The sequence below is a fragment of the Trachurus japonicus genome, chromosome 12 (genome assembly GCF_045865225.1).
Source record: "Trachurus japonicus isolate A0001 chromosome 12, Traja_1.0".
In the NCBI taxonomy this organism is placed as follows: Eukaryota; Metazoa; Chordata; class Actinopteri; order Carangiformes; family Carangidae; genus Trachurus; species Trachurus japonicus.
Window position 1 is genome coordinate 15,640,404 of NC_140918.1, and position 15,288 is coordinate 15,655,691.

The 15,288-nt window shown below is 41.3% G+C and overlaps 1 protein-coding gene across 4 annotated transcripts in view; it reads right to left on the reverse strand.

Moving 5' to 3' along the window:
• pdlim5b (PDZ and LIM domain 5b) overlaps positions 1-14,154 on the reverse strand; it is a 37,461-nt gene extending 23,307 nt beyond the window's left edge. For all 4 annotated transcript variants that reach the window (XM_085793434.1, XM_085793433.1, XM_085793432.1 and 1 more), the window contains exons 1-2: positions 14,076-14,154; positions 9,032-9,137 (exon numbers count right to left, since the gene is read on the reverse strand). In XM_085793434.1, the coding sequence (XP_085649560.1) occupies positions 9,032-9,130 (99 nt within the window). In that variant the 5' untranslated portion in view covers positions 9,131-9,137; positions 14,076-14,154. The remainder of the gene's footprint in view (positions 1-9,031; positions 9,138-14,075) is intronic.
• Positions 14,155-15,288: the final 1,134 nt, after the last annotated feature.

Below are 15,288 nucleotides of genomic sequence, written 5' to 3' on the forward strand. Positions count from 1 at the left end.
CATGCTGAGACGTGCATGTAACGCACGGGAAGCAACGTAATAAAACCATGACGACGGGATGACTCTCTACCAGGTGTGGTGATCGACCAGTGATTACACAAGTCTCATCAATCACTCAGCACACACATACACATTAAAACCTGTACAGCCACGTCGGCTGTGATCACAGAGGAACAAAAAAAAAGAAAAAAGAACTGAGTGTACTCGTTTACCTTCACGCTGCCTGTGTAGTGATCATATCTTTTTCATCTCTATGCTGCGCCAAAGAACTGAAGTCATGGTGCCTGAGGCCTCCAGCATCAAATACAGGGGCATGGGAAGGGCATACATGGAGATAAAAGCGGCATCTCAGGTGAGGACTTTAAGTGTATTTTGAATGAACATAAAATGAACAGCAGTATGCTCCACCTCTGTCCTTTAAAAAATCCATTATAAGCCTCTGTGAAATTAACTTCCAGTTGTCCTCAGCGACAGATGAACACACAACAAGGTGTTTGTGCTCCCCACTCCCACAGAGTGTGTGTAGGTTAGGTAACTCTAAAAGAGTTCACCCAGATTTTTTTCAAAAGCTGCCAATGAGACGTAAAGAATGTGCCATTGTGTCGACCCTAACACTGACAAAAGTAGGGGAAAAGAGAGGGAGGCAGGGAGGGAGAGAAAGAATGAGGAAGTGACAGCGGTGGCGACAGTGACTGACATGTTTCTCCCGGAGTCTCGCTTTCCTCGAGTCATTATCAAGGAGATCTGTAGGGGAAGTGTAGAACGCATAGCAGCGACTGATGTATGCATACCAACATCTAGGAAACCTAACAGCGCAGCCACAAGCAAAGAGCGACTCACAAAGGCCGGAGCACTCACTACACAGGCACGTAGAAAACTTCACAACTGACTCACTTGTTCACCCCAACGTCTGACACACACTCACAAACACACCTGTCAGCATTTACTGTGTCTGTTCTGACTCATTTACTTTCAGTAAAATAACTCGGTGCACAGGCCAATAAAGAGAGCGTAAGCACTTTTCAGAGATCACTGGCTCTGCCCCGGAGGTCAGCGGCAGAGAGAAGCTGGAGAGGGACTGTTGACTGAACACGTCCTCGGGACATGTCTGTCCACTTCTCTGAATGTCTGGGACTGTTAGTGTGTGTTAGAGAGAAAGAGTGGAAAGAAGAAGAAGTGAGGCTCTCTCCTTGTAGGGATGTGAGAAAAGACAGTAGAACGCAGCTCTACATATGGTAACTCTACTACAGTACATGTCCTATTTCTAGAGGTGATGAGAGGACTCTTGTAACATTCTCACAGAGGTATGTTTTTATATCTGCTTCACAATATTTAATTCCAAAGGCTTCAACAGACAGAGAGCTTTTTTTCACTCAATCGCCGCCTTTCTCACATGGATACAAAACAAATAGATGTTACAGTAAGAATCCCTGGCATCCACAGTCTATAAATATAAATCAAGAGAGGCCTGAGGCACTCGTGACAGGGAACAGATAAGTAATGAACTAGAACTTTGGCTCTGCTACTCCAGCTCTCTCAAGAGAGCAGGATGCTTTTGCAATGGGCCTTTACCAAACACCGTCATATTGCATATTATGCAATTTGTGCATTCAATCAAAATGTGTAAAGCGAAAGTTACTATTTAAAACTTTTCTGGGCTAAATTTAAAAAAAAAAAGTCATGAACAGGAGTTTCACACAGGATAAATGAGGAAAACTTTAATCACATGGAGTTAGTGGGCTGCTTAAGGGCTTTGTGTTCGTTTGGCAGATGATGAAGACGTTTTTCAAATGAATGAAGTGTCTTTCCAACAGCGTTTACATGAATGGGATTCCAGCCACATAATGGTGTGGCTGCTGTGCTGCTGCGGTCCTCTCCACACTGCTGATTTTACTGCTGTGCAGTTACTGGTAATGACTGGCTGCTCCACACTCCACATGCAAGTGCCTCTGCTCCGACACCGAACAGCACATTGCACAACACTTGGTGGAACTATCTGAGGGTTTATGGCAAATCCTATGGTACACTAGAGATTATGTCATTACTAGCTTCGTAGCTCCTTAATATATCTGTGGTACAAATGTCTGTGTTGAAGAATTCCATCTTTGTCTGATCATAAAGAGATGCAGAAACTGCAGAGGGATGGTGAAACTTAAAAACCATAAAAACACAAGAAATGCAGCTGAAGCCGAGAAAAATTAACAGCCCATTGCTTCCACGTGTCTTCAATCCATCTGTTATTCAGCTATAATCAAATACAGTCATAAAGGCATATAATAAAAACATCACTCACATTCTGAATGCATACAGATGCAGATGTTTGCTAATAAAGTAATAAAGACCAATGAAAGATTCTATAAGATTCATTATCAGTAAGAATAAGATGCATAGGTTTTGTTTAAACAGAAAGGCTGCTTTGTTAAGTAATTGATTTATAACGTCCATTGCCTCTGCAAAGAAAGTCTCTGTTCAATGGAGCAGGCTGCTGCCAAAACATTGGAATTCTTCGCCAAATAGATCAATGCTATTTTTATAAAGCACTGATTTATGCTTCAGTTCTGCGTCAAACATTTTTAAATTTCATGCACCACTCTTCATGGAAGAAGGAGACATTACTTCTATTCCCAGTACAGTAAAGTACAAAAACTGGACACATTTTGGGGTAAGGTAACATAGTTAATGTAACACGTAGGCATTATTGGGATACTAATCATCTTCCCTGCTGCTAAGTTTGTAAATTCCTGTCTGCTGTGGAATTATGGAGTAAGGAAGAGGGTTGTGGTCATTTCACATCTGAGAAGTCATGTTACAGGAAGTGTCTTGTGGTGGGGGCTGCAGGCCTGTGAGATGCATGTCATGTCTGTGTAGGGTAGACTAAGATAGAAGACCTTATATGGAGAAGGCTTGGGTCTAACATTATGTCATCACAAACACAAGAGGCTAAAACAGGTTGACTCATTCTTACTATCTAATTATGAAGTTGGCTTACACCAAAATGCTTACAAACTTTCCGTTATTTGCAACAATGTGATTTTTATGGGAAAATGCTGGACATGTTTTTTGTCCGAAAAGCTGACAGACGACTTTGAAATGTCTCTTAATTTCCAGGCTCATCACAAAATGTATCTGTTCCCCTTTTCGGACGGCACAGACTGTCTGTGCTTAACCTGTAAAGCTCATCAAAAAGAAACATTTTTCCCTGCAGAATCTCTGGGATGAATCTGTCAGGAGAACCTTGGACAGCCCCAGCGCAACACAACCTGCTGGGCCTTGCGTAAGTAGAGGCCAGAAAAATAAAGTTTACTGTCAAGAGACTAAAAGTTTTCTCTTTTAAACTTGCACACCTGCAACATTTTTGCACAAATGGGGGATTGTTTCAACAGTAAAGAGGAACAGAGAGGCGAGGAACACACTAACGGCGGAGACAGCAGTTGGGAGGGGACAAAACAGTGAGTACTCTTTTCCTCCAAGCCAAACATCCCAATTAACCGCACTCGAACAGAGGTAGGCTGGTGGTTGTCATGGTTTGACCCCTGTCTCTTATTACATCAATCAGTCTGCTGGAAAACACGAGATGCCAGGCAGACCTACATAGGAGCTCTTAGTTAAATCTCCATGACAACGCAAACAAAACAGCACAAAGCAGTACCAAGCCCACACTGAATACTGAATGTGCTTTAGTCAGGTCAGAATCAAACCCGACTGACAAGCGCTGCGGAGGCAGATGATATGAAAGGGCTTTTAGACACGGTGGGGCTGGAGCCAAGCGCCAGGACTCGTTTCTAACTCCATCCATGGTTCATTCATCTCTCCGGCAGGTTTTTTAGTCTGAGCGTCTTGGCTTGCAACCAAGCCAAAGTGCAAGATAATTGTGAAGTGACACCTACTGTCTGAATGGCAATGTGTTGGGGAGACAGTTCGACACAGGTTACGGCTCATACTTGCAGAACACACTTTTCCTCTGCTTTCCAGCAGCTACGACATGAAAAACACAGCTTCATTCAAAAGATACAACAACATTACTCATGAGGCCACTTGAATACTAACAGATACTTGGAATGGGAGATGATGGTTTGCACATTGGGGGACTGTGGTAAATGCTTAATGGATTACATTTACTTGTATCAAGAGAGTTGTGCAAAGAATTTTACAGTGCTTTACGGAATACCTGTTATCAGCTGTTATCCCCCGTCACACAGCTGTAATTGTGGGTTGTAGTCCAAGCAGCAACTACAGTATTGAGGACGAACCATGTTCAGGGCCTTTAAACCTACAGTTTAGTTCAGACTCTGTGGAGCAAACTATCTCAGGCAGCGATAAAGTGTATTGTTCCTTTAAATATCTGTAATCAAAAAGTAGTGAGGGCGATCTAAATCAAAATCAACTGATAGCTTAGTTATGCTTTATAGCTCTGCCATATACCATTAGGCAGATTGAAAGCAGATGCCTTAATAAAACTTAGACAGACACCAGGGAGATCAAACTGGGATCAAACACATACTGCAGATAACATTTTTCTGTTAAACCCATATGTAACCTCAACACTTCTTTAGGACCCAGCGCAGAATCACAGATTATTAGAAAGTTCCCTGTGAAATGTTTATTTGAGAAGCTGATAAAAGAAAATGGATAGATGTTACTGGTTTCTATTAAATTTCAGTTTCCATGTAAAAATACTCTGGAGATTTTAATACAAGAGACAGATAAAGAGTTACAGACAAACGGTTTGGCAGCTATGCAGCACAGACCGCAAGCTATCTATCTTATTGGTTTCCTGAAATGCCAGGGGAGTTTTTCACTGCTGATTTTATTTTTTCTGGATGCGAGCTGAACCAAATATTTAGGCCCGACGTCAGACAGAACCAGTCACATAATTCTTTATCCATAAGAGCTATACAACATACACTTATGTCAAAATATGTTTTCTGAGGTGTTACGTGATATCTACATGTTTGTCTACATAGTAAATGTTAACTCAATGCCCATAAGTGCATATTCTGAGCTGTGGTGCATATTCTGAGCTGTGGGTTGCTAAGAGTTACTGAAAGCTATCCGCACTTGATTACACTTCTTAAAGCTCGTATGCCGAGTGTGTGGGCCAAGTTTCGTTCGGCTCTTCATGTTTGGTATATGCTAGATTTACAATGTTGTAAGGCGTTGAGAAAGAGTGCCATGTTGAGGAATGGTTGGTCAGGAAATGATGTGTTTGCAGTCGGATCAAAGAACACGGAGATGGGTGTTACGAACCAAATTTAATCTGAAATACTTGCAAAAACAACAACAATTCTATTTTTCTCACTGGAAACCCACAGAGCAGAGCTTGTGAAGTTTTCCGGTTCACTCAAAAGGAGTCATGTTGATGTAGTTCCAAATTAATCTTCATTTTTATTCCATCTTTATATTTACTTATCTGCAAGAAATGATTCATGATGAATTTCCAATTTATCAACAGAAGAGATTCAATTATATTGTCATAATCATAATATAGAAACTAATATTTTCCAGCTGCCCAGTGAGGCTGTCCAGATCTATTGGATCTCTTTTAATATAAATACACAAAAACACAGGTTTTTTTTACTCCTAATGTTATTGTGGGTTGGCCTGATACGCTATATCATCACATTCCTCTCCTTTTAGAGTGAAAGAAGCTTCAACATATCAAAACAATAAAGGTGGAGCATGAAAAAGATCACATCTGGCTGGTGTGGAGCCTACTGCAAACACGCTGCTAAACTTAGCTCGTATAATGTTCTCTCAATCTATCACATGCCACTAAACCAACAAACAAAAGGATACGAAAGACAAGGGGGGGAAGTTGGGGGTCAATGGGAAAAAGAGAGGAAAATTTCTCTGTGCTGACCTCCTACCGACCTACAGTAAGCAGCATTTGATAGACACAGACACGCATGGAGGAGTTAGTGTTTTTACAGTTTTCATAACCTTTCATAAATGATGCTATAATAGTACTCCCACTGAAATTAATAGAATTTTGAGTGGGAGGCTTTCCATGTGGATGTCTGTCAAGAAATTCCTAAAAAGGAGCTGGAATAAGCACAGACAACGAGGGCGGAAAGAGTCTGGAGGGGCAGGGACACTGACACTTGCACACATACAGTATCAATGTACTTAACTATTGCCTTACTCCAGACGTCATCCATACAGAGATGGGTGGTCTCACTTTGAACATACAACTGCAATGGTAAAACTATCTGAACAGGATGCATCATGCTAACATTTCTGATAAATAAGAATTTACATATGTGGCATCAACTTATTCAATATCCCTGCGACAGATCGTTTCAGTATCACACTGTGAGAGTCACACTCATTTAAGCTGTGCTTTTTCATGGTGTTGTATGAATATTCACATCATATCGTTATTTATACTGTGACAAACAACTCAATTATGCACAATACATATGGCTCACAGACAGTACAGTTCTCTGCATCACATATTGATTTAGTGTTATTAAAGCCACCGAAGATAAATATTCCTCTAACAAGGCATGAGGACAAAAAGCTGCGGCTGTCTTGTGAGCAACCAGCCTTGAAGTCTGTAGATAATCGGTGGAATCAGTTACATATGGGAAGCATATGTAATGTCATTACATCATTATTCCACAGCTATCGCATCCATCTAAGTAAAACAAAAATCAGCTTTTATGTTAAAGCAACAGATGCCTATTCTTTAATGCAAAAAAAAAACAGTCTATTTAAAATTGTGGGCATCTAATGAACCTTAAAATAGGCCTGTGGTCTACTCAATTTTCTACTCATTCTTCTAATGACGGAACAGAGCTAATAGTTAAACTGTTGGCAGATGTTTCCATATGTGCACCTACGTGTAACTTCAGATTACAGATACAGTTACTTAAGTGGTCAAGTATCAAGATATCTGTCATATTTAGCAATAATGCATGCAAACTGAATGGATAAAGAGGCTTTCCAGCTTTCCTATAACAGCATACATTGTATTGACTGAGCCGTATGTGACAGAAGAATTCTAAAATAAATAGACAAAAGGGTGACTTATCCCTGGCGCCTGGACAATAACAAGAAATCTGAGCCATTCACCGGTCATGCGCAGGGGCTGAAACTATGTCACTGGAATGACTCGGACCAATGAAATGAGAGTCATGTTGCCCAGCTCTGCAGAGCTTGTGGCATGCCCCAGACCACTGATGACTCAATACGGGACAGAGAGGTATTCAACGCTTTCATGGTTCAGAGCTATCCACCACTGTAACCTCGAAAAAACAACTTGTCATAACTACTGTATACCATGCGCTTTGAATTTTAATAGAAGCAAAGTTTCTGTCAGGTGTTTTTCACTGCTTTTTCTTTTTGACACTTCCCAGCTCACCTGTCTAACTCTGTCTTTAACCCTCCATAAAAACATGACATGGCACATCCCTACAAATATCACAGTCAGAGGTCGGGTTCCCATCTGCTTTTAATTCCTCCTGTGAGTTTTACACATCGGTGTGTGCATATTGCAAACACAATATGTCTCGACTGAAAGTTTGCATTGTCCCAACTCTCACGAAGAAACGTCTAAACAGTAAAACCTTGTGTGAAATTAGGATCTTTGCCCCTTTGTAGGCCCTTAAGAATTTGAAGTGAAATATATGTGGCTGCAGAAAATTCTTAGCAGATGTTTCTTCATTGGTCGATGGCAAAGTTGAAAGAGGCGGAGGCAAATGGCCAATTTGATGCTGATTTCCTCTTCCTCTCTGGGCAGTTCAGAGTTTTTTCTATTTTTATAGACGAAGAAAAAATCTAATCAGGTGACAAGTGTGGGGGTCCTTCATTCACGTATTGTTTTTGAGATATGATGACAAGATGTCTACTGACAGCTACGACAACATAATGTCCTAGGTACCATTGTTATCATAGTGGCAAGGCATAAAAATAGTCTCAGCAGCTATGTTGGCCTTCTCATACTCTTCAGAGTGACTACGTCCAAACACAGACGGTCACATCTCCACTTGAGAAAAAGTAACTCCCTTCTCAACACGTAAGTTTCAAAATTTTGTAACTGATCTCGCCAATGACAAATAAACAGAGTCACTGACCTTGGTCATGACTTAGAGATTACAATTACATAACAGGAAGCGGCAGGAACTGAAAAACACTGCTCATTCTGCAGGAGACAGTTCTTTTCAAACACAGACCACACCGGGAGAAGACAAGCTGCCTGCTTATAATCCTGTTTGACAAGACGTCTGGTAGTATAATTAAGTCACTTCAGATACCCTCAGGTCAGAAAAGGCTGCCTGCAATAGTATCCTGCATTGCACTTCCTTAAACCTATGCAACAGTCACAGTGGTTTACACACGCCTTGAACATAAACAGTGTGTAACTACTGTGCCATGTGTGCAGTATAGGCTGAGGCAGGACCTGTCCCAGCAGCTCTTCTCCCACCTCTGGCCTCGACATAACCTGGTCAGCTCATTTGGAGTTTACAGTATGTCGCTCAAAGTCCCAAGCAGTCATTACAGAACCGCTGTGGCTTTCTAGAGTTTCAGTGTGATGGGCTGTTTAAGGACAGGTTCTGCAGGGCCCAGTCTCCTGCGTCTCACATTAAGACTAACGCCAGGGACAAAGGCCAAGTCACTTAGCACTATCCCTCATCTGAATGACCAAAATGACAGCAGCCATTAACAGCTGCCGGTTTAATCCGCCAAATATATCCTGAATGGCCGTTCAAGGGAATTTTTTTTTTCCCTTTAAAATTGACGGATGTTGTGGTTAAAGCTCAGTTATGTAACATTATTATGTCAATAGTTATGATTGTAGGCTGGTCAAGGCCATGGGGCGCTGAGCAACGGGGGCCATGAATTGTTTGAGAAGGTGTCTAAATCCAGCAATGAGTGTCACACAGGTGATGAATGGTACAAGCACTTCATCACCGACTGGGCGAATGGCATAGTGAGCATGAATAGCATTCCTCAGAGGTGACTGTCATGAAGTGAAGGGTACATAAGTGGCGTGTGAGTGCGTCAGCGTGTTTGTGTGTGTTCCACTCACCCGTGAGATGGTGAGGGGCAGACAGAAGTCCTTCCCTCCTTGCAGTCTGAAGCCCCAGGGGGCAGGGCCAGCCAGGGAGACGGTGTAGCTGCTGCTCATGATTCACCTACAGACGGAGCAACAGACATTTGACGCTCAATTGTGCATATAAACATGGATGTGATTTCAAAGTGAGACAGGCGAAGATTATTCTTTTCAAGGTGCTGCAGCTTGTTTTCCATCACAGTGAGCCATAATCACTATAAAAAAGAAAAAAAAAGTCCACTCTTCCAGTTCCTTCACACAATATCTCCCTAGAAGGGATGCAGCTAAAATATCAAAGTCTTATGGCTTACATTAACAATAATAGTCTTCATCCAAAACTGTTTCTGCAGACAGCTTCACAGCATGTCTCAGGAAATAGGTAATATAATGCACAATGGGCCTAACAGTGAGCCTGTGTAATATACTGTAGAGTAAATTTTCTTAAGTGCTTGACGGATATTCTGAAATGGAAAGTGAAGACAACAGATTATTTTTGTGAGGCGTGAATTGCAGGATTTAATAACCTCCCAATGAGAGGGTGTTAAAATATTTTGATGCAGTTGAAAAAAAATGACAGGAGGAAGTGAGAGACACGACACGTAAACACTGATAATCCTTTGTTTACTTAACACGAATCTCAGATCAGCGCAGGAGTTGCACTTTAGACTGATCGTTTCAGTGTCCTTTCACTGAACCCGCTGATGAGAATTTATCTCTGACGAAAGATACACAGAGGCCCAGACGGAGACAAATGATATTCTTGTGGTTAAAAACAAAACAAGAACAGAGAGCAGGGACCAAATGAACACCAGACTATTTTTGACAAATAGTGGCATAGTTTTACAAATGTGCAAATATAATAATACTGTCCTTACAACGCATTCCGGTTAAACAAACGAACCAGAGGCATGTGAACCACTTTGACAATTAGGCCTCGGAAAGCAAAAGAATCATCCCTCATTTTTTCCAACAGACCGGGCAAAGTTTTGGTTTCTAATCTTCGCAGTAGGCTAAGACATGCTCTAGTGAACAGCATTGAGCCCTGCATCATCCTTTACACTCATTCCTGGGGTTTAGAAATGGTGATTTAGAGACTGAAAATCCTGAAATAAAATGACCAGCATGTATTCACATCTTGCTAAAACCCTCGTTAAATTCTAGTGTGTAACAGAGTGAGCGTTGGCCTTTTCCCCAGACAACTGCGCTGTTGGGTCGACTCCACACAGGGACACAGTCAAAGACAAGACACGCCCTGGATGGCTAAAGACTTGTTAGAGCTCAGCTTCACTTCGCTGCCAGCTCAACGTTTCATTGGAGGGCAGGTTCGCCTCGCGTTGCCGCAACTTCTAACAACTTGTTGGCAAAATGGACCGACACCTACTTTACCTCATGGGTGGATACAAATGCCATATCCTGATTAAGCACATGTGCATGCAAATTACATGGACAGCTCCAAAAGTGAGTCACAGCAAGGGCCGTAAAAAATATTTCATGCACTATTGAGTTTCACTGGTTTAAGCCCTTGACTGTCATGCATTCCTTTTCCCCCTGAAAAATTGAAACTGCAAGCTCTTTATTGGAAGCAAGACTGAGGTTAAGTGCAGTCACATGTTAAGAGTTAGTACATTATCAAATTTATTTGGTTGATGACTGCGGAAATTGGAATACTATGTTTGCAGAACACACTTTGTAGTGGGAGAGAGAGTGTGTGGTGTGTAGTGTGGGTGTCAAGCAACCACGCTGAAGTGAATCTGTGTAAGTGCTGTCTCTGTGTACAGGTTTAAAAAAAAAAACACAGATCAAGAGGAAATATATCACCTTTCCGCCACCCAACAGGAAGGGTGGTTGTTGATATAAAAGCATGACATCACATACCCACAAACATGGTATGTACATTATAATTATGACACAAAGGCAGGAAATGCGGAGTTAAAGCCGAGTTTGACTTCGATGAGATGAATGCATTGTTATCAGAATTTACTTTTAAGAGGAACACCATGACATTTTGTTCTCTTGTTATGCAATAAAGTTCTGGTGTTTCCACTAAACTCATTGGAAAAGTAAACTGGAGGTAAACAGAGACATTTTTGATCGTAACTGTGGAACGTTTAATTATTTGCTCTTTCATTTTGGCATTGGTGGACTTCTGCTGAGGACATAATAAACCCACGGTTGGAGGGAGATGTGAAACTGAATGTGTCATCCGCTGCCTTTAAAAGAAGCATAAAAATATTTAAAAATATTCATGCATGCATGCTGGGCAGTGCAGAGAAAGCATACTTTTTTTTGATGAGTTTTTCATTAATATTAATGTCGTGTCATCCCAGAGGCATGTCATTTTGAGACTGTAAGTCACGCTGCCATCGCAAATCCCCTAAGGGGCACGGCACCACCTGCTGCAGCCTGTCACCTGGTCAGAGACACAAATCAAATCAGAGGCCTACACACTGTCTCCTCATCCCCACGCCTGGAGAGGAACAGGCTCTTTACAGCGGAGGAGCCATAAAAGGGTGTGGAGAGAGAGGAGGGGAGAAGAAAGAAACTCACGTGTGAAAGTGATAGGGAGGAGTTGAACACCTGGGAAGCACAGGGCAAATATAAATAGCTCTACTATTTATACTATGCACTTTCACAATCAGGCTAATGTACCAAACAAAATACACACACGCACACATGCCGAATATGCAAGTCTATAATAAGACAGAAACCAATTGAAGACAGCTGTCTCCCTCTTCAAGGTGAACTGGAGTTGAGGTGAGCCAAGAAGCTTACTTTAAGGGAAAATTACAAGGCCTAAAACCAATATCATTTTCCATACACTGTCACCAAGAAATTCAACCATGCTCCAACCACACTGCGGCATTGTCTGAGTAACGTCCTTCTATAACACTCTAATAGTATCAAGAAAGCACTGAGCACAAATTTCTACGTATTTATACTAAAGCTTTTCCATTTTCACTGCTGTAGATACACTGGTCAACAATTTAAAAACAAAGACGTGAAAGCTGCTGAAGAAACTCAGTCACATCTTTCACATCAGTGGAGAATGACACTCAATTTTGTGGAGTGACATTGGAAACTGAGGACATACGTAAGTACAGGAAAATGTTTTTTATCAAACTCTCTTTGATTCAAAAGCCAAGGACATGCTCCCATTGTCTAAAAACAACCCTTGAGGGATGCATAGCATTGGATTGCTCTGTTAAAAAAAATGTTGGTTGTTCACAACAGATTCCTTCAGTATTCGGTTTCATGGCCAACCGAGGGCATCTCAGTAAACGTACTTGGTGACGCTGAAGAAAAGCAAACTGAATTTTATATCACACAGGATCAAGTTATGTCAGACCGGCTTATCAGCAGCATTTCTTTTCCTAATATGGAGAGAACAAACATTAGTCTAAAGGCTCATCTCATGTCACTGCTTGTTTTGCAATCCCTAATGATATCATGCATAGACATGAGCAGACACACCTTTGAGTGTTCCCAAACAATGAGAAACAGTTGAGCTGTGCACAAGAAATGTCAGCAGCAGCACCCACACCAACGCCGTGCACTGTGCACTTGGACCATAATTCTGGGCCTTATCTTTTGACTTCCTGTCATAATGGTGCTTTATTGTGCAGAATATTTCAGCACTTTCACACCAAAAACAAGATTAAAACACAATCCTTTCAACACAGTACAAATAAGGCCTCTTGACGAAGTTATCTACAGTCTCAGACATTCATATCATCTTATAGTAGACTATCACAGTTATTTTAAGTGACTGAGCAGATAGATTATCAAAATAGTCTGATAGTGAATCTAAATAGGAAACTGCAGCAGATACAGTATGGCTTTAAGATAAACAGTAACATGCAGGGTTTATTAATTGACTAGATTTTGAGGGGCCTTCCTGGTTGTGCTTGTTGTAAAAGTTGTAAAAAAAAAAATCAAGGCACCCCAGACTGACAAACTTCCTGAAATGTAACACAGATCAACAGAGCTGACTGTCCCTGGATACTGGGAAGGACAAAAAAACAAAAAAACATCACTGCCTCTTCAATGTATCAGACGTCATGCTCATTTCACAATGCTCCCAGAGACAGTTGTTACCGGTGACATCATTGCAGGACATGTTGAGTCACAGAGAGTGGAGTAAGTTTTCACTGTACTGTACCTAACTAGTGTGCTGTCGATGAACAGGCAGAAACACTGTTTCATATACAGCATTTCTTATTACTAAATAAATAATATTCCATTCAAATAAATGTCCAAAATAAAGATTTTCCTTTCTTTTTGTTCTACTTCACCATCTTAAAACATAAAAACACTGCTTGAAACGTAACCTTCAATATCCTTGGTTTATAGGCTGTCAGTGGGACAACTTGTTCCAGCCTTTACTTTATAGGAGTCTTTTTTATGAACAAGCTGATTAAACGTTTTTGCTCTAAATCAACAGTTAACCCATGTGCTCTTGTTACAAATGACAACTCATTTCTGTCTGTTTAACATCTCAATATGCATTTCTTTTATTTTTTTTTGCCTCACCTCAGAGTGCATTAAACTAAACCATTAGGTTATAGCCTACTATAAAATAACATTGTAGCTTTAGTTATAGTCATGGGACAAAGTAATAACTGTCCAAAATCTTCCTCCCTCATGTTGCCTTTGGAGAATTTACAGTAGTAGCGTCTGTACTGTGCAGCACGACTCCTTTTTCTCACGGAAACTGAACGTTAATTTGTCTTTAGTTGGCTAAGTGGGTGTGACATTAAACACATGTCCCACACACATTAGTTCATTTCTCCAACAGACTTTCAGCCCACTTGTTCCTGCTTTTAAAGCCAAGTCAAGATAAATGTGTAACTGTCAGCAGCAGTGCAACAAGTCGTTCATTTCTGTAGAAGCTGTTAGAGCAACTTTGGATAAAATGTTGTAAGAAACTGCTACTTTTGTTAACACGGTGGTGAGCTAAAGCGGTAAAATAACAGTTTTCAAACGCTGCGTCAGGTGTAGTAGCTACAGTGCCGTTACTCACCTTGCTCGTGAAGCCGGGTCTGGTGCTCAGAGGGAGAAGCGTGACTTGAGTCCGTCGGGTGTCAGTTTCGGAGTGAACTGGGCTGAGCGGAACTCAAACTTCCGCATATAAGCCAGCCCCATCTGTCTGCCGGTGGGAGGGTTCACGGCAGCGCGTGTGAGATTGACGGCGGCCGGGGGGGGGGCGACGCCACTCACACACACTCACTGCAGGCACGGGCTTGTTCCGCGAGAGACACCACACCACCACACACAGGTGAGCTACTTACCTTTACAGGGCGGCTCTGACCTAAACTCATCCCGTCAGAGTCAAATGATGAAACTCGGTCGTGTGAGTTCAAGTCGAAAAATCAGCACCTATCAGAGAGCTGTAACCCTCCCACGTGCTCATTTAAATAATTGTGATGCGTTTTTTATACGTAGCTATAGCTATAGGGCCCATCTTTTAGGATTTATAGGCTACTGTCGCACTTAACCTATTTTTTCTGCTGTACAACTGGGTTTAAACCACTGAGCGATAACACATATATTCAAACAGTAGCCAGCACTATTCAGCCCCTTGGCTGAACAGTGATTTTGAACACTTAGGCAAGTTGCAACTTTCTTTCTGCCAAAGAAGGAAGATTTTCAACTTTGTTAAAAACAGGTTTTCTCAATTATAGTCGCAGTGAAACTATAAAACAAAGGTAAATGTGATTAAGATGAAATACTTGGCTTTGGTGGTGGTTTCTTTTCAGGGTTTGATAGGCCAAACCAAAAAGGCAAGTCTTGGTTCTAATATATCAGGCAAATTTACCTCAATAACTATGTACGTAAGCCCTTAGAGGGGCTATTTTCTCAAATAACACCATCAGTTGATTAAAACTTTCCTGCATGATTTGTCCAGAGGCCTCTCTCTTAAAATCTTATTACATATACCCCAGATTGGATTCATCCTAAATTAAAAATCAAGCAGTTAAAATGTTCTCACTGGTATTTCTGAGTCAAGGAAAGTGATGTAATTCTAGTGAGGAACCAATTTGTCAGTGGTCGTGAATATATTAGGGAAAGATTTGTGTGACGTTAGAAAAGAAATATTTCAACATGTGACAAGGCATCAGCTTACCTTGTTGCATCAATGGACAGTGATGTCATTCTTTCCACTAAATGCCTCCTGTATCAGACAAGTCGAATGCCATTTTCATGTAGGCTACTGTATGAGCTTTTTAAAGATC